Source organism: Thermothelomyces thermophilus, chromosome 7 (genome assembly GCF_000226095.1).
Source record: "Thermothelomyces thermophilus ATCC 42464 chromosome 7, complete sequence".
NCBI classification, from domain to species: Eukaryota; Fungi; Ascomycota; class Sordariomycetes; order Sordariales; family Chaetomiaceae; genus Thermothelomyces; species Thermothelomyces thermophilus.
The window spans coordinates 1,499,137-1,524,785 of NC_016478.1; the positions used below are offsets into that span (position 1 = coordinate 1,499,137).

General features: G+C 57.2%; 7 protein-coding genes across 7 annotated transcripts; 3 read left to right on the plus strand and 4 right to left on the minus strand.

The window, feature by feature from the left end:
- The first annotated feature begins 732 nt into the window (after nucleotides 1–732).
- MYCTH_2311835 (uncharacterized protein) lies at nucleotides 733–1,933 on the plus strand. Its single transcript, XM_003666758.1, has 4 exons — nucleotides 733–828; nucleotides 931–1,090; nucleotides 1,233–1,450; nucleotides 1,553–1,933. Exons 2-4 carry the CDS (start codon nucleotides 1,001–1,003, stop codon nucleotides 1,608–1,610), a joined length of 366 nt encoding a protein of 121 aa, XP_003666806.1. The 5' UTR covers nucleotides 733–828; nucleotides 931–1,000; the 3' UTR covers nucleotides 1,611–1,933.
- Nucleotides 1,934–3,657: 1,724 nt separating this feature from the next.
- MYCTH_2311839 (uncharacterized protein) lies at nucleotides 3,658–6,864 on the minus strand. Its single transcript, XM_003666759.1, has 6 exons — nucleotides 6,360–6,864; nucleotides 6,029–6,297; nucleotides 5,170–5,937; nucleotides 4,813–5,115; nucleotides 4,444–4,758; nucleotides 3,658–4,361 (listed from the first exon to the last, which is right to left on the minus strand). The coding sequence occupies exons 1-6, from the start codon at nucleotides 6,667–6,669 to the stop codon at nucleotides 3,834–3,836; spliced, it is 2,493 nt and encodes an 830-aa protein (XP_003666807.1). The 5' UTR covers nucleotides 6,670–6,864; the 3' UTR covers nucleotides 3,658–3,833.
- A 2,657-nt stretch (nucleotides 6,865–9,521) lies between these two features.
- Nucleotides 9,522–12,778, minus strand: MYCTH_2311840 (uncharacterized protein). The gene has a single exon (XM_003666760.1). The coding sequence runs from the start codon at nucleotides 12,556–12,558 to the stop codon at nucleotides 9,649–9,651; it is 2,910 nt and encodes a 969-aa protein (XP_003666808.1). The 5' UTR covers nucleotides 12,559–12,778; the 3' UTR covers nucleotides 9,522–9,648.
- Nucleotides 12,779–13,326: 548 nt separating this feature from the next.
- MYCTH_2121350 (uncharacterized protein) lies at nucleotides 13,327–13,629 on the plus strand (the record flags this gene model as incomplete). Its single annotated transcript, XM_003666761.1, has 1 exon — nucleotides 13,327–13,629. One exon carries the CDS (start codon nucleotides 13,327–13,329, stop codon nucleotides 13,627–13,629), a length of 303 nt encoding a protein of 100 aa, XP_003666809.1.
- A 21-nt stretch (nucleotides 13,630–13,650) lies between these two features.
- MYCTH_2311843 (uncharacterized protein) lies at nucleotides 13,651–17,506 on the minus strand. The gene is made up of 4 exons (XM_003666762.1): nucleotides 17,232–17,506; nucleotides 14,726–17,167; nucleotides 14,566–14,674; nucleotides 13,651–14,496 (listed from the first exon to the last, which is right to left on the minus strand). The coding sequence occupies exons 1-4, from the start codon at nucleotides 17,311–17,313 to the stop codon at nucleotides 13,827–13,829; spliced, it is 3,303 nt and encodes a 1,100-aa protein (XP_003666810.1). The 5' UTR covers nucleotides 17,314–17,506; the 3' UTR covers nucleotides 13,651–13,826.
- Nucleotides 17,507–19,055: 1,549 nt separating this feature from the next.
- Nucleotides 19,056–22,472, plus strand: MYCTH_2311845 (uncharacterized protein). Its single transcript, XM_003666763.1, has 3 exons — nucleotides 19,056–19,560; nucleotides 19,622–21,909; nucleotides 22,047–22,472. The coding sequence occupies exons 1-3, from the start codon at nucleotides 19,478–19,480 to the stop codon at nucleotides 22,187–22,189; spliced, it is 2,514 nt and encodes an 837-aa protein (XP_003666811.1). The 5' UTR covers nucleotides 19,056–19,477; the 3' UTR covers nucleotides 22,190–22,472.
- An 835-nt stretch (nucleotides 22,473–23,307) lies between these two features.
- On the minus strand, nucleotides 23,308–25,637 carry MYCTH_2311847 (uncharacterized protein). Its single transcript, XM_003666764.1, has 2 exons — nucleotides 25,437–25,637; nucleotides 23,308–25,051 (listed from the first exon to the last, which is right to left on the minus strand). The coding sequence occupies exon 2, from the start codon at nucleotides 24,855–24,857 to the stop codon at nucleotides 23,322–23,324; it is 1,536 nt and encodes a 511-aa protein (XP_003666812.1). The 5' UTR covers nucleotides 24,858–25,051; nucleotides 25,437–25,637; the 3' UTR covers nucleotides 23,308–23,321.
- Nucleotides 25,638–25,649: the final 12 nt, after the last annotated feature.

Consider the following 25,649-nt stretch of genomic DNA (forward strand, 5'->3'; position numbering starts at 1 on the left):
CGGAAGCTTCTGCCGGCGCCGAACGTGTCTAGTGTAGGGGCCGGATTCGGCCTGGACGTGACCACTCGAGCAAGGCCCCCACGCCACCGATGCCCCCCGACCCCGCGAACTGCCCCTTGCAGTAGCCAGGCGGGGCGCCGCTCGACACCTCCATCAGGTTATTGTCTCCATCAGAGTGAGCAGACAAATGAGACAAACGGGAAATATAGTAGTTATACGTCCCAGAAGCTTTACCGGTTCGCGGAGGATCATCGAGCCCGAGACAAGTCTATTTCAAATTGCGGTGCTCACAGTGGCTGTTTCAACAGCGCTTTTTGTTTAGTTCGCGCACTCCCGTCGTTGCTGAGCTCAAGAAGACGCACAGTGCACAAAGCCCAACAATATAACGGGCACCGGATCGTAGAGTACGTACGTACCTACGTATGTGCAGCACAGGTACTGTTGGTGTTGGTACCTGAGTGTTCTGGAATGACGGAGGACGTCAGTCGCAGTCATCTTGCCAAAGCTGATAATTACCAAAATTCTGTTGTATATGACAAAAGGGACGCAGATGAGAGGCAGCTGAGCAGAGCAAAGTAGCGAGCACCTGCCCTGCAAGACCATGTGAACATACCGTCTGATTCACCAAGGCTGCCTCGGCGCTAATCCTAAAACAGTTGGGTGTGCGCTTCCTCCCCATTTTTAGTCATCGGGTCAGCCCCGCCTCTGCCAGCGTGCTGTACAGCCTGACCCCGAGCGTTTATCAAGGCGCCAGCCTACGCAACCTTGCCCGACGTCAACCTTCTTCCTCCAACAATCCACCCCTCTTCTACTTTTCCCACAAAAAAAGTACGTCGGAAAGCCATCCCGCATCCATCAGAGCTGCGCTCGTCTGTCTTTTGTCTCGCTGAAGAACGGCGTCGCTGACATTCTATACGCTTGTTACTCAAGTTATCGCTGATACCCGATCTTCCGCTGGCATCGCTTAATCCATCGATCCATTACCCTCACAACCGCCAAAATGCGCAGCAAGTTCAAAGACGAGCACCCCTTCGAGAAGCGCAAGGCTGAGGCCGAGCGCATCCGCCAGAAGTACTCTGACCGCATTCCTGTACGTCACCTTTCGCTACCAGGCGGTGAAGCGACTGCCCGAGAGCGGCAAGTCTTGGGGCAACCCCGCCGGAGCCCCGTCGCGCTCACCGTCCGGCCACACAAACAGCATCCGGAGCGTCGCTGACACGGTCGCCATCTAGGTCATCTGCGAAAAGGTCGAGAAGAGCGACATCGCGACCATTGACAAGAAGAAGTACCTGGTACCAGCAGACCTCACCGTCGGCCAGTTCGTCTACGTCATCCGCAAGCGGATCAAGCTCTCCCCGGAGAAGGCCATCTTCATCTTCGTCGACGAGGTGCTGCCACCGACGGCCGCGCTGATGAGCAGCATCTACGAGGAGCACAAGGACGAGGACGGGTGAGTTGCCTACCGAATCAGCCGGCCACGCCCGCCCGCCTGCCTGCCGGCCTGACTGCTGCCTACGGCACATGACACCCAATCTGACAAATCTGCACTCAGGTTCCTTTACATCACCTACTCGGGCGAGAACACTTTTGGCAACTTCGAGACCGCCTGAGCAGGTGGGATTCTTCGACCTCGTCCTTACATTTCCTAGATTCGTTCGCGGCGTTTTCGGTTATTGATTTGGGACGACTCAAGAGACTAGGGTTCGCTTGGGAGAGGACGGACTGGGTTATGATGCACAGCGTTTTTCTTTGCTGGGATCGTCTTGCAGTAGCTTCTTGAGCCTCCGATGACGTCAGGGAAGGGAAAGGCGCATGCCACGGCGGCAGCAGGTTAGCCGGCGATCGAACACGACGAGAATGGTTCTCTGCCAGAGACCACGAACAGGGTCGGTGCCAGCCTCTATATTATCACGCCAAGAACGACGGTTTCCCGCTCCCGTCCTACGAACGTCCTGATTGCCCGCCGTTAAATCTCAGCCCGCGACGGCGGCTTTGGAGTGGGTCATAAACCGGATCAGGACCGGCCGGGCATCGTGTGGAGATATGCGGCCACCTACCGGGCAAAGCCGGAAGCCGGGCTACGCAATTGTCATAATCACCTACCTCAGCAATACACACGTCGCTATGCAATTAGGAACTTGTATTGCGTTTGATGATGTGTGCGCTTAGCCCCCTTTACCCCCCGAGCGTGCCCCTTCAGAGCAAAGTGTTCGTCGTTGATTTTCCGGAGCTTGGTGATCACTCTTGTGCCCGACATGCCTTGCCTCCTTGCAGATTTCTCCCACATTGCCGGTGACATTGGTTGGACAGAACTACGTGACCGAGGTGCTTTCAGAACCAAGGAGTTTTCAACCCTCGGCTATGCAACGCCATCAAGATCCGCTGCGATGCAAGATGTAAGTTGTGTGGACATGACGCTTCGTTCCTGTTCTTGTTAGCAACAAAATGACGAAGAGAGGAGTCATGCATCTAACTGGCCAAGAAGAAGCAGAGTATCAAAAAAAAAAAAAAATTCACAATAGCTTTAGTGGTCGAGCTTCTCCGTCCCCGAGCGGCCTGAACGCCATCCAGATATAAAGCATATCGTGTTGATGCCTAAACTCGGACGTGAAACGAGCCCTCTGTCGCAATGATGTAAGCGTACAGGATGACAACTGATGTGTGATGTGCATAGCAACAACAACAACAACAACAACGCAACATCCCTTTCTTCCCCCCTTCTCGGGCCCCCCTCCCACTTCCATTTGCTTTTTCTCTCTCTCGAACAGATCCACCTGACATCTGGCTCATCCCCCCCCCTTTCCGTCCATTCATCATGAGCTCATATTGAATGTTACCTTGAAGCCTTCCCACCACCCTTCTTCTCCACCTTTTGTCCATCCCTTCATTCTTCCATTAAACACAACAACTGTGCGGAGAAAGCAAAGGAGCTCGTCGAGCATCCTCCCTTCATTTCCCAGAAGCCACGGGAAAAAGTTAAAGCTAGGGCCCCACAATAAGCAAGGTGCGTTGCTGAAATACAAAAAGAACCGATCAAAAAAACGGCTCACGATGACACCGTAGGCAGCTGGGAGAGCAGGCCAAGAAGGGATGAGCGAACACCGTTGTTCGCAAAATAAGAAATAGTAACAGAACTTCAATCACTTCGGGGAAGTTCGCGTCCAAGGCTGCAAAAATGAAGCCGAGCTGCCTCACAGACACGGTGACAGACGGGTGAAATGGAATTGATTATCTGAAGTGTGCGGTGACGGGGTATGGCATGATAAGGCGAGTGTCGAGGGGTATGGGTATATGCACATTTCGGGGTCCAGATATGCTCTCTTCGCACAGCCACAGAGTAGTCCCAAAGGAAAAAAAAAGGCAGGCAACAGGATGGACGAGACGCACGGCAAAAGAAGGAGTAAGTAAACATTGTTCGAGCAAAACGACCTTCAAATGCATGACACCAATCGAAAACGGATTTGGTTTTGACCCCCACCATTCACCCAAAACAAAAATCCGATTCCTAACACAAACAATGTCCAAGCCGAACAGCAGCGGTATTAGAGTTCCAGATCCTGACGCCGAGATAACACCATAGGAATAGTTAGGCCGGACGCGAAGAGGAAGCAGGGTTCCAAGATCCTTGGCCTCGGGAGGCCAGGATAGTCCCGGAAAAGCAACCAAGGGTAAAGTCGTTCCCTCGTCCGCCGTCATTTGAACACCCGGACGCAGTGGGTCGCTTCTGCTTTGCCTGGCTATCGCCGCAGCCAAGGTCGACTCAGAAGCATTGCGCCACTGGTCCCTCGAGAAACATGTCATCGGCCGCCAAGATGATAGGGCGAGCACCCTTGCTATACTGGATTGTTCCCAGTCTTGTGCCGCTTCGGCATTCGGGGAGTAGGCGGTTTTCCTCCCTTGATCTGAACCCCATTGAGCTGCGGCGTCCCAACCTGCCCAGGCGTTGGGGCCGACGCGGGCGTGTCTTCCTCAGCCTTCACGGTCGACGGTCTCCTTCGCTTATTGCTGTTCTGCGCCGGAGAGGTGTTTGCGCTTGGTCCACTGGAGCTGGTGCCTTGCTGGCTCGCCTGCAACTGCATCATCGGCGCAGACATTTGCGCTGGGGCCGGGCTACCCGAAACATGGGGAGAGCCGGGCAACATGGCATTGGCCATGGCAGGGCTGGCGCCAACTCCTTGAAATTGGCCGAATCCGGGAGTCCTTGGTCCACCTTGGGACATGGGCTGGCCGTTCATGGATTGTGCCTGCGCCGAGGCGTTGATCTGGTTGAGGTATTGATCAAGCGCAGCATAGGGCGCCAATCCAGGGTGAGCATGGTAGTAGCCAAAAAGGGGTCCCATCTGGCCCATTATTTCAACCATCTGTGACGGGTCAGTGCCATATCAACGAGATAGGAGCCAAAGGGGCCCCCCGGGGGGGGGGGGGGGAGGGGGAGGGGGTTACCTCAAGAAACTGATAGACGGCCTCCGTGATTCCCATGTTGCTCTTCACGACGGAATGGGGAAGCTCAATATCGGGAGGCGGCCCAGGCGGGGCCTTAGCCGGCTTCGGTTTGCCCTTCTTGCTCATCTCAGGAGACTGCTTTGGATCTTGTGCATTGAGATTGCGCCATTCCTTGACCCAATTGTGCGACGGCCTGGCAGCTTGGATTACTAGTCGCCTTGAGACATACTCCTCGTGGCCGGTCGTCTCAAACTCGAAGATATCGAACTTCTGCTCGCTGTCGAAATGGACTCGGAGAGTGCCAGTTGCGACGAGCTGTCCCAAACATGTTAACGAACAATTCCCAACGATCGAAATCGAGAAACTTACGTGAGCGCCATCCTCAAACCAGTAAACCAGGCTGGTCTTGTCGTTCCATATCATGTGACAGTCATTGGGCATGATTCTGTCTATTGTCCCCTTGTCCATGATTAACTGCATCGACTTGACTCCGCTGTCGAAATGGGTGTGGAAGTACCGGGGGATGGCGGGATACGCAATCTCGTAATGCTTCTGCTGGGTTTGGTCATCACCGTCCCTGATGAGGATCGAATGCTTGAAGACGCCCTTCGGGGAGAAAAACATCCTGACAAAGTTATGCCAGTACTCCAAGTCATCCCTGCCCTTCGATCCCTAGCACAAGGTTAGTGGGGTGATTAGTCCGGTTGATGGAGGGCCCTGACATACCGGAAAGCCGTTGAGATGCTCGCTGAACTGCATCAGCTTTAGCAAGTACATGCCCCTTAGGTTCCTCTGCTGCTGCGCAAGGTTCGCCATGTTGGCGGCATGTTGTTGTTGCTGTTGCACTTGGGCTTGCATCTGGGCGACCAGCTGCGCCTGGTGTTGTGGTTGACTAGTTTGGGGTGTCTGTGGTGGAACCTGAGGTTGCTGCTGAGGGTTTGGCTGCGGTGTCTGTCCCGGAGGGCCTGGAGTCGGGGCCGGTGTGCTTGCTCCCGGGCCGGGTTGTCCGGGCTGAGATTGTTGCTGCTGTGGCTGGCCCGGTGGAGGCTGCTGCTGCTGAGGTTGCTGCGGTTGCTGCTGCTGCTGCTGAGGTTGCTGCGGTTGCTGCTGCTGCTGCTGAGGCTGTGCTTGCCCTTGTTGTTGCTGGGCCTGCTGGGCTTGTGCTGCCTGCTGCGCCGCCTGTTGTTGGGCCTGTTGCTGTTGTTGTTGTTGTTGCTGCTGCTGCTGCTGGTGTTGCTGTTGCTGCTGCTGCTGCTGTTGTTGTTGTTGCTGGTGTTGCTGTTGTTGTTGTTGCTGCTGCTGCTGCTGCTGAGCTTGTTGCGCTTGCTGGGCATGTTGCGCTTGCTGTGCCTGAATAGCAGCAATCTGGGCCTGCTGGAGGTTTATGTGTTGCGGGTTCATCTGGTGTTGGTTCGGGTTCCCACCTTGCTGTCCCATCTGCATCTGCTGCCTCTGTTGCTGCTGAAGGGCGATCTGTTGAGCGAGCATGTTGGTCTGTACACTTTCGTTAGCACAACGCTCGCCAGCCGAACCTACGCATTTTTGCCACAAATCAGGAGGTGGAATGCGGCTGAGGCTGTCTTACGTTCATAGGTTGACCCTGTTGATGTTGAGCTAGCTGTGCCTGTTGAAGGTGGAAGGGGGGAGCTACCGGCATCCTCCTGCTCATTGCCGCCATATGAGCAGCCTGGGCGGGGCTCATTTGACTCATAGGCACGCCCATCTGGGCAGATCCCAGGTTCTGATAGACGGCATGCTGAGCTATCAGCGCCGCTCTCGCTTGTTGCTGCTGTTGCAACGCTTGTAGCCTCTGCTGTTGCTGCATCTGCTGTGCTGCCGGGCTGTTTGCCGCGTCTAGAGTCTCACAATTAGCGCATCGCTCCGTAGCGTCGCGGGTGAAGTGCGGCGAGACATACACATTTGATTCATCTGGGGATGATGGAACATTTGTTGAACCTGTGCCGGATTCAGGTGTTGCATCGCGGCATGGGCATTCGGGTTCCCCGGTGGCATGCCCCCCATCAGAGTGGCGGCATTCATCTGGGGACCCGGGCCCGATACGGCCATATGTCCAACCAGCTGGTGTGGCATCGCGCCCGCAGTCGTGCCAGGCTGGCTTGGGTTGTGCGCCATGCTCGGAGCCATGGGGTGGCCCGGAGGCGCGCCGGGGTGTTGCTGCATCCCGGCGGGATGCGGCGAAAAGCCTGGTCCCATACTAGCCATCATCTCCAAAGCTGCCGTTTATCCACCGAGTGGAAGCCAATCCGGGATCCTCTGCTCTATCTATTGCATGCGAAACCAGACGCGGGCCGATGTGCTGCTGATGGTGTGCGGATTGTCGGAATGAGACGGGGTGCGCGTGGGCGAGCGCAATGGTCGCGTCGTCGTCAGGATGCGTTGAATAGCCACGAGAGGTAAACCGAATGAGCGATTGCGACTGTGGCGCGGATGTGTTGGTCGGCGTCGCGGGTGGTGCTGAGGATGACCCGGCCGCGATCATGCGATACTCCCAGCGGGACGATGAGGAAAGAAATGGAGATGGATGCAAATAACGCGGCTGCGATGAGGGAAAGAGAGTGATTGCGCGATATTGTTATGCAGCCATGTAGTCCGCCAGATGCGTTGGGCGGACGTTTGGGCGAGATCGACGGCTGCGGCAACGACGTGTCGCGGTGGGAGGTGGATTGTGGAGTTTGGCAGACGGGGGGTTGGGATTGGCAAGATTGAGTTAGGACCCAAGACGGGAGAACGAGCGACTGGGTCGCGGGTGCAGAAGGGTCGCCCGCTTGAAAATTGGGGTGGCTCCCGTCCTCCAGCAAAGGAACATCAGAAACTTCAAACCCACTTTGGCTGGGTGCCAACCATGAAAGCAATGCTCTCGGCGAGTACAACAGAGGAAAAAAAAACAAAAAAACGCAAGAGTCAATCGCTTTGAAAAGCGATCTCGAAATTCCCCTTCCTCAAATCAATGACTTGACATGCCAGGGGGCGTTCGAAATGAGAAACCCTTGAGCGCTGCGTCGGACAATCGGGGAGGCTTGGCGGGGGAATTGGTCACTTGGGGGCTCGGAAGCAGTTTTTGAGACGAGTCTGTAGGCGCAGTTGACGTCCTGGGTCCGTGCCACCTTCACCATCACGCTTCAAGCCGCACAACGGGGTCCATTGTAATCCATAATCCATACACCAAGTTGCTGGTGCGCCTGAGCTGAGCGGCTACGAAGAAATCGGTTTCTGTACATCTCCCAGAGGAGGAAAAAACGTTGCATGTCTGTGCAGATAGCCTATTTACTCTTACACCAGAAGCTTTGTCGCGACTCTTGAAATCCAATATCGAGCCTCCAGTGTAAGGAATACTTTCCGTACGATGTGCTCGTTCTTCCACTTATCCAGTCCACAAAATTTGGGGACACACTACTGACCGATTGGTCAGATTTCTGAGACGTTCTTCTCCCGTTTCCGAATGACTGGATTTCTGCGCCAATATCCCGGCTTGGTACGGAGCATTCGGGGCATGTTCCATGTCACGTGATCACCAATCCAGAATTTTCCTTATCGGCTATCGTGGAGCTGGGCGCAGAGTATTTCAACGACGCGGCGCGAACAGGTAGGAAATTCTTCTCTCTTGCCCACCACCTCCTCGACGGTTTTCCGGTCGAACTCGCTCGTCAACCCTCCAACGAGCTTGGCCGTTGAAAAGGGTCTTCCGTGTCCAGATTGAGATGTGCACTTTATGTGTTTCTATTTCCATTTCCTCGTCAAACGGGTGAATTTGGACTGGATGCTTGCGAAGTTGGTTCAGCTCGAGCTTCCGCCGAGCATTGAAGCAATATACAACGGCTGGAGGAAGAAAGGTAAGCAAAGATTTTCTCCCCCCTCCCCTTCCCTTTTATCTCCTTGACCGCGCATCGCGGGCTCCCGCCGTTGAATGATGACATGCAACGCATCTTCTTTTCCCATCTGAATCGACCATGAACGAAGCCATTTTCGGGCTTCCCCTGCGGGAGGGGCCTGTTACTTGCCAGTAATTCTGTCTGACTACGGCGGAAGACATTTCTCGATGTTTTTCCCTTGGGTGGTGGAGCTTGATGCCGTCTCTGTCTCCACTGTCATTCTGAGTTTTTGCAAAATTGGTCGCTGACCCGGCAACAGTCGAATCTTCCAGAGCAGGTCTCTTCGAGCATAAAGCGTTGCCCGCCCGCCCGACGTGTGAATTTGGCATGATCTCAATCTTACTAACCTCCAGCAAGTTTTCAGATACTGATTGTCAGGTCAGTACCCATTTCTCTCACTACTCCCACTTCTCCATATGATGAAATTTTCCCATACATTCGCAGTTTCCACTCGAGTCCCACCAGAGCCTATCTCGGGACAGATGAGGGCGAATACCTTCCTTGGATGTCTGATTGGACATCAATCGCCATGTTGTTGACGCTTCATTGCAAACGGCCAGCGGCTAACATGGTGTCTCAGGGTTTACATACAATTCGGCGTAAAGACACTAGCCGTCGCGGTTTACGGCAGCTTGGACAAACGTCCCAATGAGTAGCGGTAGTAGTACAATAATAGACGGTTCTTTTAGTTCAAACGCTTCCTTGATCGGTGCCTTGGGTCTTGTTTAATTGCCGTAAGCCATTCCATCATGCCAGTTAGTAAATAAGGTCGTTCAAAGCTTCCTTGCGACGGCCGAGAACTTCCCCTGATGCGTTATCCCAGCCTGTTTAAGACACTCTTCGTGAAATGTTGTCATCGACCGGTTGTGCCTTTGCCATATCTCGGGGGGGTACAAACATGCAGATTGGATAGCTGTGTTCTATTGCTTTCGCTCCAGACGATGGGGGGCAGAGCGTCGTTACCCGCCAATCAGGGAGATAGACATGTCCAATACAAGATATATAGAGAGATCCTTCCTTTATCCTAAGGAGAACGCCGTTGTACAGTATATTTCCTACCATCCGCCATCCGTGGTTCCACTTGTCTTCTCTGGCCTTTCTCCCAGTAGCTCGCCAACTCCCCGAAGGCGTACTTTGACCACCCAACGATTTAGCCTACATTGAAAGCATACCAACGCCAAAACATACAAATAACAGGCAAACGAAACTTTGAACCTAGCAATAGCACCCCAGATCTCCCGGGTATCATAACACATGCACCTTCCTTCACGCTGCTCTTTCTTGTCCCCCGCTCTTCGCCCCTCCGCCTGCCGAACTACCCGGCCCCGGCACCGGACCCAGACTCGGCCCACGAGGATGGGACGAGGGTGGGTGGCGGCGGCTGCACGCCCGTCGAGCCGCCCCGCTTGGTCGCCCTCCCGCCGACCATTCCCCTCCTGTTTCTCCCGGTGCGGCCCCTGCCCAGCCAGTTAAGCTTAAGCAGCTTGTTCAGCTCCTCAATCTTCTTGTTGGCCTCGTCAGAGTCGTCAGCCCGGCCGACCGCGGCGGCCCCGGCTCCGCTTTGGCCGGCTACCACGAGCGGCGTCACCCCGACCGATGCCAAAACGCTCATGCACTGCAGCATGCGGCCGACCATGTCGGTGACCTGCTTGGAGTCCTCAACGTTCTGGTCGCGGAGGCTGCTGGCGCCGTGGCTAGTGGTGGTCGTGTTGGACATGGTGGTCGTGAGAGCCAGGTTAAGCGTGGAACTGGCGGCGGCGCTGATCGTGTTGTGCTGGAGGCTGCTCGGCGTGAAGGGCCGCAGCGGGTGAGCGGCGCTGTCGCTGCCGAAGGAGACATTGCTGATGGCGCGGCTGCGGTTGCCGCTGCCGGAACTGTCGCCAAAGGGATTGCTGCCGGTGCTATTATAGCTCGCGACGGACGGGTCGAGAGAGGTGGCTGTTCCGGGGCGGTATTGGCCGAGGGTGGTGGGAAGGCTGGTCGAAGCGTGCGGTTCCGATCCAGAGAGCTGTTGGTTGATGCTCTGGTTGTGGTGGCCCGGGGAGGGAATTGGAAGGGGCGGCGAAGCGAGAGCCATGGAAGCGAGAGACTGGGGTAGGAACTCGAGTGAGAGGCGGGAGAACATGGCTTTAAGGGTCTCGTAACGCGGAAGGATGACGACGTCGCGAAATGCAAGTAGAACGAACCGGCGAACTTCGAGGACCGAAGATGCCGGGGCAACAGTGACGCTCTGACTGCGGCCGGGCTTTTGAGAACCGGAGGAGGCATCGGCTGACGAGGTGGTTACTGGAACGCCACCCCAGAAATCACGGGCCTGCTCGGGTGACATGAGGGTACCGTGACCCGAGAACTCGAGATCCAACGGCAAGAACACAGCCTGCATGTAGGGCAGGATGCTGGTGAAAGTGAAGATCCACAGCTCGACAAGGGCTGGGATCAGTCTTTCCTCGGGAGTCTTGCGGAGGGTCTGATCGAGACTGGAGAAACCAGTTACCAACAGATCCCTCAAGTCGTCCACGATGATATTGGGGCTGCGTCGGGCTATGCAATACTGGATATGCATCGTGACTACGCGGTTCAGGTCCTCGACCGGCAAACGGAGGTCCTCAGCCTCGAAGACGACGAGCAGCTTGGCCTTCAGAAAGGGCCATGCATCATCGTGGGTCATGTTGTTGAGCCCGTACTTGTGGCTGTCAAACGGCTCGTTGAGATAGAGCGCCGAAGCCTGAGCGGCCGAGCCTGAAGTGACGCTGCTAGAGCCGGGCCACTCGCTTGCGACGCCGGAAGTCGAGACATCGTCGAACCCGGACGACTTGTCCTCCTTCCTCTTCTCCCGAAAAGCGCGCCCTCCGTGGCGCAGATCGAGGGCGGACTTGAAGCTTGTGCTGTTCGGCACCGGGCTCTGAGGCAAGCTGAAGCTGTAAAGACTGCTTGGGGCATTGGGGTCCGTCGGCCGTGAGTTGCTCATGGCAGACGAGAGGGGCAGGTGATGGTCATCCTTGAGCTTGTGCTTCTGCCGCGACAAGAAGTGATGCTTCTTCTCTTTCTCCTTGCCCTCCTTCTCCGGCGCCATGTCGGCGGGCCGTATTGTCGCAGCTGACGAGTTGGAAAAGTTGTAGAATGACTGGGATGTGGAATCCAGGCTGGTGGTGCTGAAGTTCCCCCGCTGCAGGTTCGCCAACGCGTGCCCGACCTTTCCGGGGCTGGGAAGCGGCTTCTCCTTGTTGTCGCTTCGGCTGCTGCCGATCTTGACCGGCCGCGAAAAGAGTTTGACCTTGGACTTTTCTGGTTTCTGAGGCTTCTCGGACGCGGGAGGCGGCGGTGGAGGGGGAGGAGTTATCGACTGCGTGGGTAGCCCGGGGGACGCCTGGGTGGATCTGGGAAAGACGAGATTGGCGGCGGTTGCAGCCGCAAGAGTGTGGTTGCCCGCAAGGCCGTTGTGATAAGTCTGACCGCCGAACGCATTATCCCGAGGCACGCTTGCCTCGGTCAGGCTCAGTATCGGCGGGTTCAGGGTCACCGACCCGGCGCTCGCACGCTTGTTTGGCGGTGCGTCATCGGCCTCGTCCGGCGCCGCCGTTTGTGATCGTTGACGAGCGTGAACCCCCTGCTGCACCTGCTGTTGCGCCTGCTGTTGCTGGTTCTGGTGCTGCATCACGGCCGCCTGGGCAGCGATCTGACTAGCCGACATGTCTCGATGCGGCGCCGGGGCGCGTTTCGGGGATTGATTTCCAAGACCGACGTGCGAGAGGTTGGAAATGCTTGTCGATGGCAGGGTTGGTTCGAACAGGCCGGCGTTCTGCGAATGCTTGCGCGAGTGGCTGAAACCCCTGCTAGAGGAGGTGGGTGTGACGGGGGACGAGGTACCTGCCGGCGGCAGAGTAAGCGGAGACGGTCCGTTGCGCGGAAGCGTGTCGCTAGGGGATTGCGGCCCCGTGACGGAGCGGGCGGCGGAGACGGCGGTCGACACGGTCGGACGCGACACGGTTTGGGGATTGGTAGTGCTGTTGTTGCTTCCGGAGCCGAGGTTGGTAGAGCTCGGAATCGGGGACGGGCCCTGGGGATTGCGCGTCTTGGGGACATTCAGCGGCGGCGGCTCATCACCCGATACCGAGCCCTGCCGAGTCTGGGTCGCGCGCGAGAGATCGGCCGCGCTTGCCGAGTTGCTGGCGGGCAGGGGCGAGAAGCTCCCTGGAGCCCTCGGCGGGGGTCTTGAAGGTTGCATGGGCAGTGATGGGGTCTTGATGTCAGGGCGAAGGAGTAGATGTATCACATCTTGGCTTTGATCGCATTCGGCGCTTTTGCGACAAGACTAAAACTGCTCAGGAATTCATGCTGCAAAGCGATAGTGCAGTTGCCTGTGCTCCGGAGCGTCGAAAGAGAAAATGATCTTTTAATATCTGCTCGTCGGAATAGGTTGTTGCGTGTCAATTTCTTAGGAAGGCGGGAACATCTTGGGGGGAAGGGGGGGGGGGGTGGAGTGCGAGGTATTACGTACATACATACATACGTATGTACGGATTACATACATACACATACATACAGTACCTACGGTCTCCATCCACAGCATTTGCACTTGGTGTGACACATGCCGCGCAATACACAGCAGTTGTTCCCGTAGTGCGTGTGGTGCGGCTTATTTGTGCGCCCTTGCTACAGCTGCGGCCGAGCACTATCCTACTGTAGTAAGCACTAAAAGTTAAGTGTATCCCTGCCAGCCACTGAACGCGGCGGAACACCAGGGAGGGGCCGCCCGACCCCGCAGTCTGCCAAATTCTCGGCGGGGCATCATTCAATTCCATCCCACGACCTTTAAGCATATAAATGTTGACCTTTGGAACTCGAAGCGCTCGCAAGCAATTCGAGAGAGCGATCCGGATGAAACTGCCCCTCACTCCAACCCGCTGAACAATTTTCTCTCCCAGCCACACCAACGTTGCCTCAGCCGACCAAGAAGATTCCCTTCCAAACCCGCCCAAAAGGATATCCGACGATGGCGCACCAGCAGCCGACCCTCTCCGCGACCTACACGTCGACTACGAATGAGGACTTCGACGTCCGCCTCCCGGTCACGGCACCCGCCGACAGCACGACGGTCGAGTCCAAAGCGAAATATCTCTCTGAGCTCCGCCAATCTGTGACGTCCCTTCAGGACCGTATCAACAAGGAGCTCACTGCGCGCATGGAGGAAGACAAGGCGCGGGAGGCGAGCAGTGCGGTCGGCAACGGAACCAAGGTCGTCGACGACGAGAAGGAGGAGGAGAATTACGGAGAAGAAGTGCAGGAGGAGGAATAAACAGCCCGAGGATGGCGTGCCGAGGCTCGACAGAGGACAAAATCATCCCGATTCATCCGATGGGGCGGGGGGGTGCGCCCGGTGCTACTACAACAACCCCTTGGATCTCAACCCCTTGGATATCCACCATCAAAATGCGTCACCGTCCCATAAACCCACTAGAAAGCCGAGGGGCGCTATACTCATATATGACATGGTCAACCACTCACCCGGCCACCCCATTGCCCGTATCCGGACCTCACACTCTCCCCAGCAGGCGACATGGCCCTGGACGACCCGTGTCTGACCCCGTTGACGCCGGGACTCGCCGTGGCGGCCGCAGACCTCCCCAAACACCCATAATGCACGACTGCGTTATCCGGCATGGCAGCCACCACGCTCCCGCCGATCCGCTTGTGACAGACCCCGCAGACCCTCTCCTCCCCAATCACCACCCGCCGGTTCCGCCCGCCCTGCCCGCCGGGTATCCCATCCCCCAGATACAGGAGAGACTGGCTCGCAAAGAGCGCCGTCTTCCTCAGGCCGGCCACGACGCGCGCCTCGTTGACCGCGCTGTTGGCGCTGCGCATGCGGCCGCGGAAGTAGGACTCGAGCTGTGCCACAGGGAGGGTCTCGGGCACGAGGGAGAGAGTGGACGTCGCCGGCAGGCGCGAGCCGTGTTTTGAGAGGAGGTCGAGAGCGGGCGCCAGGTTAGGGCTGTATTCTGGCGGGGGTTTGAGGTAGAGGGAGAGGAGAGTGTGGTAGATGGAAGGCTGTTCCTCGGCGGTCGCGGGCTGATTGGTTCTAGGATCTTGAGTGACATTGTGGCGGTCAGCCGTCGCAGTCTGCTGGGGAGGTTGCTGAGTTTTGTGAATGCGATTGCAGTATCTAGTAGGGTGTTGGTTAGAGTGGGCAGACAAATAACACTTGGGAGGGGGGGGATTTCGGGGTTCGCACTCTTCGGCTTTAGCATAGTCTTGCATCTTAAAGACGTAGATCATAAGTGCTTGTCTGTGCTGGCCCATCTTGCTGAGTACCACGGCTTGCGCTTCGTAAAACGGGGGGTCTTGGGTGGTCAGTCCGGAACTCTAACCTGTCGGGAGGACTATGGACTCACCGTCTTTAGGAATCAGAGCTCTCGCCTTGCCCAAACCGTACTGCTCGCTCTCCTTCAAGAAGCTAACTAATCGTTCCATGAGAGCGTCCCGCTCCTCCCCTCTCTCCTCCTTGCCTACCAGCTGCTTGATGAACAGCTCGACCAGTCGATCGTGAAAGTTCGGCGTCCGGTCGTTTAGGTCGTTAATAATATGCTCGAGGTACTGGATCTCCAGCTTCGGATCGATGCCGCCTAGGAACGCGGCGACCCTGTCCCTCGGGAGCGTCTCGGCGTTCTCCGAGTCCGCAAGGAACACCTCCATGCCCAGCTCTGGGTCTTTCCGGAGCGTCCACTCCGAATACTCGAGAATCACGTCGATCATCTCTGGCGGCAGACCCTGCAGGTACATGACGGTCCTCCGCGGGCCGTGCAAGCCGGGCGCGGCCTCGTCGGGCTCGTCGGGGCTGCCGAATCGACGGAGCAAGGAAAGCGCCTGGCTGTGGAGCTTCTTGCCGTAAAAGAAGTCAACGAGCTCGTTGAAGCAGTTGTGCTCGAGCAGGCGCTCGTTGACCACGTCCGGGTCACAGAAGTTGGGGATGCGGAAGAGCGAGCTGACCAGCGTGGGGCGCGAGTACATGTAGGCGCGGAAGAGGGCGGTGTCAATGATCCGGAAGGTCGACTGCAGGGCACGCTCGAGCTGCTCGTCGCCCTCGTCCGGGGAAGAGAGGAGGAGAGTCTTGAAGGCCTCTTCGGTCGAGCCGGACTGGGATTTACGGGGTTTGAGCTTGCCGGTGGTCGGGTCAATGACGCGCTGGAGCCGGGTGCGAGCGCCGGCGAGATAGCTATTGAGGGCCAGAACCGAGGCCATAAGGTCCTTCTCCGCCTGGGACTGGTCGTCCTGCGGCTTTCCCTTGATGCTGGCTGTGTCATCGTCGGAGCCCTTCTTCGACGAGGCGATGGATGCGGTCTCCGGGTTGAGCTTTCGACTCCCCATGAGGTACTTGGCAAACCCGCCAGCTCTCGATGGCGACGCAATTTCCGCGGCATCGGGCTTTGCTTCCTGCTCGCTGCTCGTCTTCCCGTTCGCGCTCTCCTGCTCGGATTCGTCGTGCTTCTCTTCCTCGGCCCCGGATAGATCGCCTGCGATAATCTTGGGGAACAGCTTCAAAACTCTCTCTGGCGGAGCATCGACTTCGTCCTCATTGAACAGGTCCATCGAGTCGCGGTACTTCTTTTGGCGGAACAACAGCTCGGCCTTTTGCATCTTGACCTCCCGCAAGGTGTCTCTCTTGTTCTTGAGCAATGCATCCTCTAGCATGTCGAGGACGCTGATTGCCTCGTCGAGTTTGCCACTTCTGACGAGCTCTTCGACTTGGGTATCATAGTCGGTAGCGTCCATTTTCCACACAACCCTGTCACTCGAGACATGAAATCCCTTGCCGGCGTGCGCCAGGCTGACTGTTGGAGGTGGAAAATGGAGCGCTGCGGCGCCGGGGAGGGCAATGCTCTGCAAAAGCGTGAGTGTGTTCGGGTTTCGGATCTCTAGGCTTCCCTTCGCCGGCGGTTGAAGAGCCAAGATGTATGGGTAGCTGTACCCAATCGAGTCTGGTGCGGCCTGCCAGGGGATCTGCCGCTTCTCGAGGGCCTTTCCCGAGTCGTCAATAAACAAGGTGTTGATATCCTTGGCGAGCAGCAGCTCTCCATTTGCGAGTTTGGCCGACAGGGGCTTCGGCATATAACCACCCAGGCCCATGTACCCCATGCCGGCAGCGCTGACAGCACCGAAGCGGCCCTGCCCGCCTGCGGCACCGCCGATGGCGCCCGGCCCAACAATGTCTTCTACGTTGCCAGTCTCGACGTCGGCCATGGCATATCCGCTGTTCATGCCGCAGACGAGCCTCGTGGCATTGGCCCAAGTGATGGACCGGATCGACTCGGGGAGCACGATCTCGGTGACGTCGGGGGACAGCTCACTCTCGTGCCATGACCAAAGCAGGAGACGCCGCTTGACGGAAACGGCCAGCCGCGAGATGATCTCTGGGATTCCCGTGGCGGGGTCCTTGATGATGTTGCTCGTCACGGCAAAGGCGGAGGCATTCTTGGTCCGGGCCAGCGGAGCCTCGATTGGCTCCAAAGTCTGAAGGTCGTGTAGGGAGACGGCATAGTTGGAGAGCGACACAAGTGTGTTAGCCTCTTTGATTATGGCTAGCTGTTCGATGGCGCGTGTCGAGAATCTCTCCACCTCACGGAGAAGGTCGGTGGGCTTGGCTGCGGCGGGCTTGGGCGCTGGCTGGCCATCTTGTGCGGCCGTTGTAGTTGTGGCGCGGCCGGAGTCCTCGGGAGCAGCCTGAGAGGCCGATGGGTTCTCGGAAGGCTGGGAATCGGTCGGAGGAGGTGTCGAGGGGTCGTTGACCCGGTAGATACGTAAGGAGCCGGTATTTAGACCAACGAGTACGCGGTCACCTGGACTCGCCAGTCAGCCAAAGACACAAAATAACACGCCGCATCTTGATCAGCACGAGCGTACCGTAGGCGAGAATGGACTCGATCTTGGACTTGTCTCGTTGCTTGAGCTCGATGATGGGTCGAGCTGTGAATGCGGAGAGCATGGCGCCTGCCAGCTCGTCAGTTCGTGCGCTGGGCGCAATCACCGGCGCATCGGGGGCGGTTTGAAAGATTGCCGCAGAGTGCCCGGCAAATGTGAAGTTGCGCTACTTTGGTGTTGTGAGGGCTGTCGAGGGGCGATGGATGAGGGTCGCTTGTGTTGCTGGCGCATGACGGCATCAGGCCCGGCCAGACGCGGTCGGGTTAGCTCCGATAAGGGTTAGGGTGGCAACAACAAGCATGCTTGTTTCACCTCTGGGCTCAATATACGGAGTAATCCTCGAGCTCCCTCTTCCGCTTGTAGTAGGTACAGTACCTACCAACCTTGCAATTCGTGATGAGTTTTGCTCATATTCCAAGATAATCACTAAAGTCTTTGTCATCCTCTGAAATATGAATTTCGGTACCCTCTAAAGCAGATCTAAACTAAGGATGCGGGCCCTTGTCCTTTCCTGATGTGAACTCGACCGTCAGTGAGGCGTAGGCGATTGCTTGGGTACTTGATACAGTTCGTTTGTCTACGGACGCGTTTGTCAAGATAAGCCCTGTGGATCTGGCAAACGGGCTGGCAAACGGAGGGTTCTTTGTTCCTATCCTCTACTTATACAGAGCCACAGGGCCAGCCAACGTAGGAAGGAGACATCGATCTTTTGAACTATTTACAACTTACCAACTTTTCTTCCATCTACTGGAGACCATCTTCCATCAGTACTATTATCACTGGCAACTACACAGTAGGTTCCTAGCTCTGCTACGCGTGGTTCAGAAGTGGAGCAGGTAATAATGATTTCAATAACATCAGGTAGGATCAATCAGGATTTTGCATGGGATTCATTTATATAGTTCCTAAATTCTTCATCACCACTTGGACTAACTATATCCTGGCGCACTCGATGAGTCGAATCCAATCCATTTCGCAGCCAACAAACACGTGATCTAAGCGAGCTTGCCGTGGTTGTGTACAGAGTACGAAGTACTGTAATTCGTACGAAGTACGGATCTATTTCGATAACCCCTGTGTGCTTACGGAATAGGCTACTATACGGTGCATACGTACTACTCCGTACAGGTGTAAGTCTTTTCGTAGATCATCGTTTCAGCCGCGCGCTCTTGCATGGGAGAGCCATTGGCAGCCTAATCCAAGTCACAGGAGGCTGCTCTGCCCAAGGCGCCGGGAAGCAGACACATACATGGCCGTGTCGGGTGCCTGGCGGGCGCAGCCCGGTTCCGTTCCGTTGCCCGCAGCCGTCGGAAGCTTGAGCGGAGCTCCGCATGGCCGGGGTCCTCGGTATCCCGAACTCCGTTGATACGAATGTTTTTCTGTTGCCAGCGGAGAAAGGCACACTGCCAAAGCTACTCGGTCTCCTGCACCAACCAGAAAGTCCCTTGTTATTGCGGTGTAAGTGTATGTATGTACGGGCATCCATCCATTCATACACTACGCATTTGGCAGGTTGGTCCATTACCTACGCAGTACGCAGTATCTTAGTGGACTCGGGTTACGCATTGATAAGGTACTCCATAGCCCTGACGCAGGGAACACTGGCTTGGAACGTGTCCACGCAGTCATGGACATGGACCCGAGACGATGAATCGGGTGGGTTCCAGCGCTAGCATTGCAGCATGCCAAGATGTTCTAGGCTACTGCGACCCAACCGGAGGTGGGAACACAGCGGCTGAGTGGGCCCGGTCGATGGTGCACATACACTACTCGTACAGTACGGAGTACGAAGTACGGATTCATCCGCAATACCCCACCCGAACGTTCGCCGGTGCTGCTTGCAGATTCGGGGACTCGAGAGCTGGAGCCCGTTCAGCATCGTGTCGTCAATCGATTCCCCCGGCTGAATTACAGGCTCAAGCCCACCTCGAACGAGTCCTACGGATGCCCTCGAGGCAGAATTATCGAAAATTCCGCCCCCATACATCCCCACGAAACCCTCTCCTAGCCGATCCGTCGGTGTTCGCGCGCAGGAACCGCCCGCATCGGCCCGTCGAACACCCCTAGTCCGTCTCGATAGGGGAGGGAGCCCGCCGCCTGCCCAGATCGAGCTTGCAGAGTACCCGACAGCCGCGGCGCGCGAGTATCGCGAGTTTGCACGCGAGCGCCAGCGTAAGTACGACATCAAGCGGGCCGAGAAGCGGAGGTGGCTCGAGCAGCAGGACGAGATGAAGTTCTCCCACAGCATCCAGTTCAACGCCGTTCCGGACTGGAGCAACCACTACATCGCTTATAGCAATCTCAAGAAGCTGTGAGTTCCCTCCCGGTGGTTTCCCGTTGTCGATCTTGCCGCGCTGACGACATTGCCCCAGCATATACCAGCTCGAGAAGGCCATCCACCTGCCTGCCGGAGACGCCGAGTCCCGGCCGCTGATCCGGAACGATGATCCCGAAGCCGTCTTCAGTCGCGCTCTCGACGTCGAGCTCGAAAAGATAACCTCGTTCTACGTCCTCAAGGAGAAGGAGCTGCTTGACGAGGTAGAAATCCTCCTCAGGGATGTCGACGAGTTCGAGCAGGAGGCGGGCGTCACCGATGACGTTCGCCCGCCTACCCGCGCGAGCGATAGGACAAACAACGAGAGGCATCGTCGGCCCAGTAGCACGCACAGTCGCCACTCCACCGAGGACGGCAGGTACGAAGATAGTGACGACGAAGGAGACGAGGGGGCCGGCCTGACCGCCAAGAGGCGGAGCATCAGCCGAGGGAGGCGCACCTCCGCGTGGCACCCAAGGTTGGCGTCGACCGACATGACAGCGTCAACCGAACTCACGCGGTCCATGCGGAGGATGAGCGCGACCTACGACGACTATGCCGAGCAAGCCGTGCTGTACTCGTCCGGCATCATGCTCAAGAAGCGAATGATCAACCTCTATGTCCAGCTGTGCGAGCTCAAGTCGTACATCCAGCTGAATCGGACCGGCTTTAGCAAGGTTCTCAAGAAGTTCGACAAGATCATCGACCGCAATTTGCGACCCCGGTACATGGAGACCTATGTCGAGACTGCCTACCCCTTCCGCCCCGAAACCACCAAGGGTTTGGAAGAGCGGATATCCCAGATGGTGCAGGCCTACACCGTCATCGTCACCAACGGTGATGCCGAGGCGGCCATCCGCGACCTGAGATCGCACCTGAGAGAGCACGTCGTTTGGGAACGGAACACGGTCTGGAGGGATCTGATCGGCCTGGAGAGGAGAGCCGAGGCGGCGAGCCTGGGCCATACCCTTCTCGGCGTTGACGCGGATGCCCAGAGGACGCGGCTGCAAGGCGACGATGAGATTGTGCTGCCGGTTATGAAGATCACCACGCCCCTGGGCCGCTTCGCCTTGCCGGTTTGGCTGCTCAGCTCCACGACGCTCACCCTCGTCATCATCGTCGCCCTGTTCTTCGCCGTCATGTACGTCCCGATCATGGAGAGACCCGAGCAGCAGAACTGCCTGGCCATGCTGGTGCTCGTCAGTCTGCTCTGGGCCACCGAGGCGCTGCCCCTGTTTGTCACCTCGCTCATCATCCCTTTCCTCTGCGTCGTCCTCCGGGTCTTCCGAGGCGCGGACGCGCCTCACGCGAGGCTGGGCTCCAAGGAGACCACCGCCGCCGTGTTCGCCGCCATGTGGACGCCCGTCATCATGCTCCTGCTCGGCGGTTTCACGCTGGCAGCCGCGCTCTCCAAGTGCGGCATCGACAAGCGCATCGCCACCTTCGTCCTGAGCAAGGCCGGCACGCGCCCCAAGACCGTCCTCATTGCCAACATGGGCGTCGCCGCCGTCGCCAGCATGCTGATCAGCAACGTCGCCGCGCCGGTCCTCTGCTTCGGCATCATCGAGCCCATGCTCCGCAACCTGCCCGCGGGCTCCCCCATGTCCAAAGCCGTCATCATCGGCATCGCCCTGGCCTCCAACATCGGCGGCATGCTCTCCCCCATCGCCTCGCCGCAAAACGTCGTCGCCATCGGCATCATGGAGCCCGAACCGACCTGGGGCCAGTGGTTCTTCATCGCCATCCCCGTCGGCCTCCTCTCCCTCGTCCTCATCTGGCTGCTCCTCCTGCTCGCCTTCAAACCCGGCCGCAGCACCACCATCGTGCCCGTGCGCCCCGTGCGCGATCCCTTCACGGGCATCCAGTGGTTCGTCTCGGCCGTGACGGTCGTCACCATCGCCCTCTGGTGCGCCTCGCACAGCCTCGAGGGCGTCTTCGGTGACATGGGCGTCATCGCCATCATCCCCATCGTGCTCTTCTTCGGCGTCGGCATCCTGACCAAGGAGGACTTCAACAACTTCCCCTGGACCATCATCATCCTCGCCGCCGGCGGCCTCTCCCTCGGCAAGGCCGTCAACTCGTCCGGCCTGCTGCACACCGCCACCAAGGCCATCACCCACCGCGTCGAGCAGTACAGCCTCTACGGCATCCTCGTCGTCTTCTCCAGCCTCATCCTCGTCATCGCCACCTTCATCAGCCATACCGTCGCCGCCCTCATCATCCTCCCCCTCGTCTTCGACGTCGGCAAGGGCCTCGAGGAGCCCCATCCGAACCTGCTGGTCATGGCCGGCGTGCTGATGTGCAGCGCCGCCATGGCCCTGCCCACGAGCGGGTTCCCTAACATGAGTGAGTTCCACCTCCCCGCCTTTGCTTCTCTCCCTTGACTTTTTCTTTGTTTGTTTCCCGTCTCTCCCTCCCCCAACCCCGCCTCTTTTTGTCCTGGTAACTGACTTGTTTCTTTTTTTTTCCTACCCTCTACCTAGCTGCCATCATGAAGGAGGATCCCGCCGGCCAGCGGTATCTGAAGGTCAAGCACTTCATCCGGGTCGGCGTGCCCAGCAGCCTGATCTCGCTTGTCGTGACGGTCACTGTGGGCTATGTCGTGATGAGGGTGACAGGAATGTAAATCGGGGGGGTATTGCGGACGTAACATTATTTTCCATACACTGAATCAAGGGGGATCTAATAATGGTCGGCCAAGCGGGGTAAGAGGAAGACGGGACTTTGTATCAATCTCGGATGGGCGCGTCTCTGGAAGGCCGCATCTGTCTTAGTTGATTATGTGCGTGACAGGTTGGGGAATGGGGTATGTGACTACCTGCATTAGATGATTTAAGGGCATATAGATGAGAGACTCGGTTCCCTCTTACCTTATTAAAGCAAAGCTTCAATTGACGAAGTCTCTGAGATGTATATATGTACACATTAAAGAGCAAAGGAAGGAGCTTCGCTTCTATATACTAGCCTAATCCTCTAAATTTTATCTATCCAGCCATTGGATGCCACGCTCTTGGCCGCCCGAGGTGTGTTCTTTCCCTACGTATCGCCTGCAATAATGGGTGCATTCGCCATAGAGGTGTGGCTGGCTCTGTATGTAGCAAGTCCCTCGAAGTTGGTAGTATATCTATAGAACTATCCTATTAGGGTCGAGCCTACAGCCTATAAAGCGTAGCTTCCTGCCTACTATGGGCCTCGACAAGAGGTGCGCGAAGCTTATACCGTAGTCGGGGCATTTTACCTGTAGTTAGAATGGTAATTGACGGACAGTCCTGAAACGGTATCCAGATGATGGAGCATTCGAGGAACCGACAAGCAGTTTGGCAACGCAAGTCTTAGTTTGTAGTTCGATCCTGCAGGCGTTTGACGACTCATAGCGGCCCGAGTCATGATATTTTGGCCAGAGTGATTAAGGCCAGTATATATTCATCTCCATATGTCTCCTCCAAAAGTGATTGCGTTCAATCATGCCACACACATTAAAACACCATGACCACTCTGTCCTTTAACCCCGCCCGTTGCTTTCCCGTGCGCGCCCTTTGTGATGATGTGCTCAAATCAGCAAATACGCGGGGTATCGAGCATTCCAAAACACAGCAGTTTCCAACCAGCCATCATAAAAAAAACCAAAAAAAAAAAAAAAAAAAAAAACCGAACCGAAGGTAGAAAAAGATTAAGCAACCTCGAGATGCATTCCTTCAGGCGATGCCAAGCGCCGACCTCTGCATGTTGAAGCTCCAAAACCAGCGCGCCCAACCGAACTAAGTAGCCGCGGTGACCTCCTTGGTAGTAGGGCTTGTAGGCGAAAGTGGCCCCTCCACGCCATTCCCACTGACGGCACCGTGGGCATGACCGTGTTGTCCAAGAGACAGCACCCTTTGCAAACTTCTCCTGAAGAGAGTCTTGCCCGACGACCCAGCAACATCATCATTGGACTGCGAACGACGGAGCTCGTCCTCCTTACTCTCTTTATTGTTGGCACCGTTCGCCTCCTGTGTTGCCGCCGGCGTCGTCGTAGTGCGACTAGCGGTCTTGTTCCCCCCTCCGGTGCCACCGCCAGTGCCAAACAAGCCAACCAGGCTCAGCCTCCTCCCCTTGGACGCCGCGGCCTCTGCAGCGGCTGCATTCTTGTTACGCTGCTGCTGCGCCTTCTGCTGGCGCACAGCGAGCACCTGAGCGTTGGACGCCTCGACGGGCGCTGGGGCAGGGTACACGGATTTGGGCGGCCACTCGCCGTCACGCTTCCACCCGACGACGCAGGCGCGTAGCATGTCGGAAAGGTTCACCGGACAGGCCGGCTGCAGGCTCTGGGTGACAACTTTGTCGTAGAGCGAACTGTACATGGCAGGCTGGACCGAGGCGCGCATTGGATTTTGTGGCGGGAGGAGGGGTGGGGCGACAGGAACGACGGTCTGGACTGGGTGGAGGACACGGGGAGCGGTCGAGTCCCGGGAGACTGTTCTCTGTACGGCCCCAGAGTCTGAATCGGAAGCCGTCGTTGTGGATGTGCGGGTTGCAGTGGGCGAGACGGGCGAGCTTGGGCCGGGCGGTGAGCCCGATGCGACGACGGCGCTGTGGGAGATGGACGACTGCGTCCGATGGTGTCGCCAAAAGAGGCGGCGAGCGGAAGATGGTGAGACAGGACTTGGTGGCTTCGGCTTCACCCGCACTGTTTTGGCGCCGGTCCAGGCGTTACGGCGCGCTTCAAAGCATGCCAACCCCGGGTTCCATTTCATCTCCTCCCGCACCGCTCTTCGCCGACGCGCCCGCTTCATCTCGATGGATTCGCGCACGGCTGCACCGACAGCATCTGGGCTGCCAAACCGGAAGGGAGAGGCTGATGGACAAGGCTCGTCGTCGTCTGAGAGATCGGACGTCCATTCTGCCCGTGGGCGAAAGCGGGTTGTATCTTCCGATATTGTGCTGTACACCGACTCTGCGTCCGATTCCGGGTCCGCCTCCGCCCCTGGGTCCCTCGGTGCATCTTCGACGGCCGCCGCCGCTCCATCTCCGGCTTCTTGTGGGTCGCCATTGGCTGTCTGAGCCTTCTCGTCTTGCGCACTGGCTGCGGGTTCCGCCGAGGCAGAAGCCGAGTTTACCACAGGGGGCCAGGTGAATTCCCAGTCATTGCGCACTCTCTCGGCGAGATATCTATTCACCGCCTCCCTATTCTTCACCTTGTCCCTGCTAACAAGGTCGGGGTCGAAGTCCAGCGGCGGCTGTACGCCATGGGGGAAGGAATTGCGGAACTTGGTGAAGGTCGTCCGCGGCGACTTGACCAGATCTGAGAAGATCATGTTGGACGGTGCTGGATCTCGAGAGCTCTCGAGAGGGACGGGGCCAGGACTGGTAGGCGCGCGTGACGCTTCCGGAGTCGCGACCTTTATAGGGTTTGGCGACGCGGGGCGTTGAAGACGGTGAGCGTGCGGGGCGTCTGGCTCTGAAAGTGGTATGATGGCCTCGCCAAGCAGACCGGGTTTGCCTAGACTTGCTTGAAGTGTGCAGCCGTCGAGTTAGCGATCGACGCATTGACAAGGGCGACCAAGCAACCGTGACATGTGCGTCTGCAGCAGACAGCAAGCGGAGTCCAGGAATATAGTGCAGGCAGGTAGGTACAGTGCACTATGCAACTGAAGTAACGCTGTAGCTGCACTAAGTAGGTAAGGTAGGCAGGTAGGGGGTGAACGTGTTCGTGCTCTGCCTCCCGTAGTCAAGATGGTGGCCGACAATTGCGGACATAGGTGAGACAGAAATCTTCTTCCCGAGTGGAAAACCGAAAACACAATTGAAGGGACTCTGCGATGGGGGAGGGTGCTCAAAAAACCGGACTTGCAAGAAATGAGTGAACGAGGAAGGAACGGTTGTACAGAACATACCAGGATCATCAGGTTCAACCCTCGGTTCTACTTGCGAGCTCGGGCCTTGGTGAGAAAAAGCAACCTGGGAGGCGTCATTGCTTGGCCCGTCCCCAAGCTCGTCTCCCTCCAGGGAGGGACCAGGGATCTGCGCTTTGTTGCCGCTGTGCATCCTCGGCACCTCGATCACATTCGAATCTTGCTGTTGCCGGACTGGCTTGTCCAAGCCCTGAA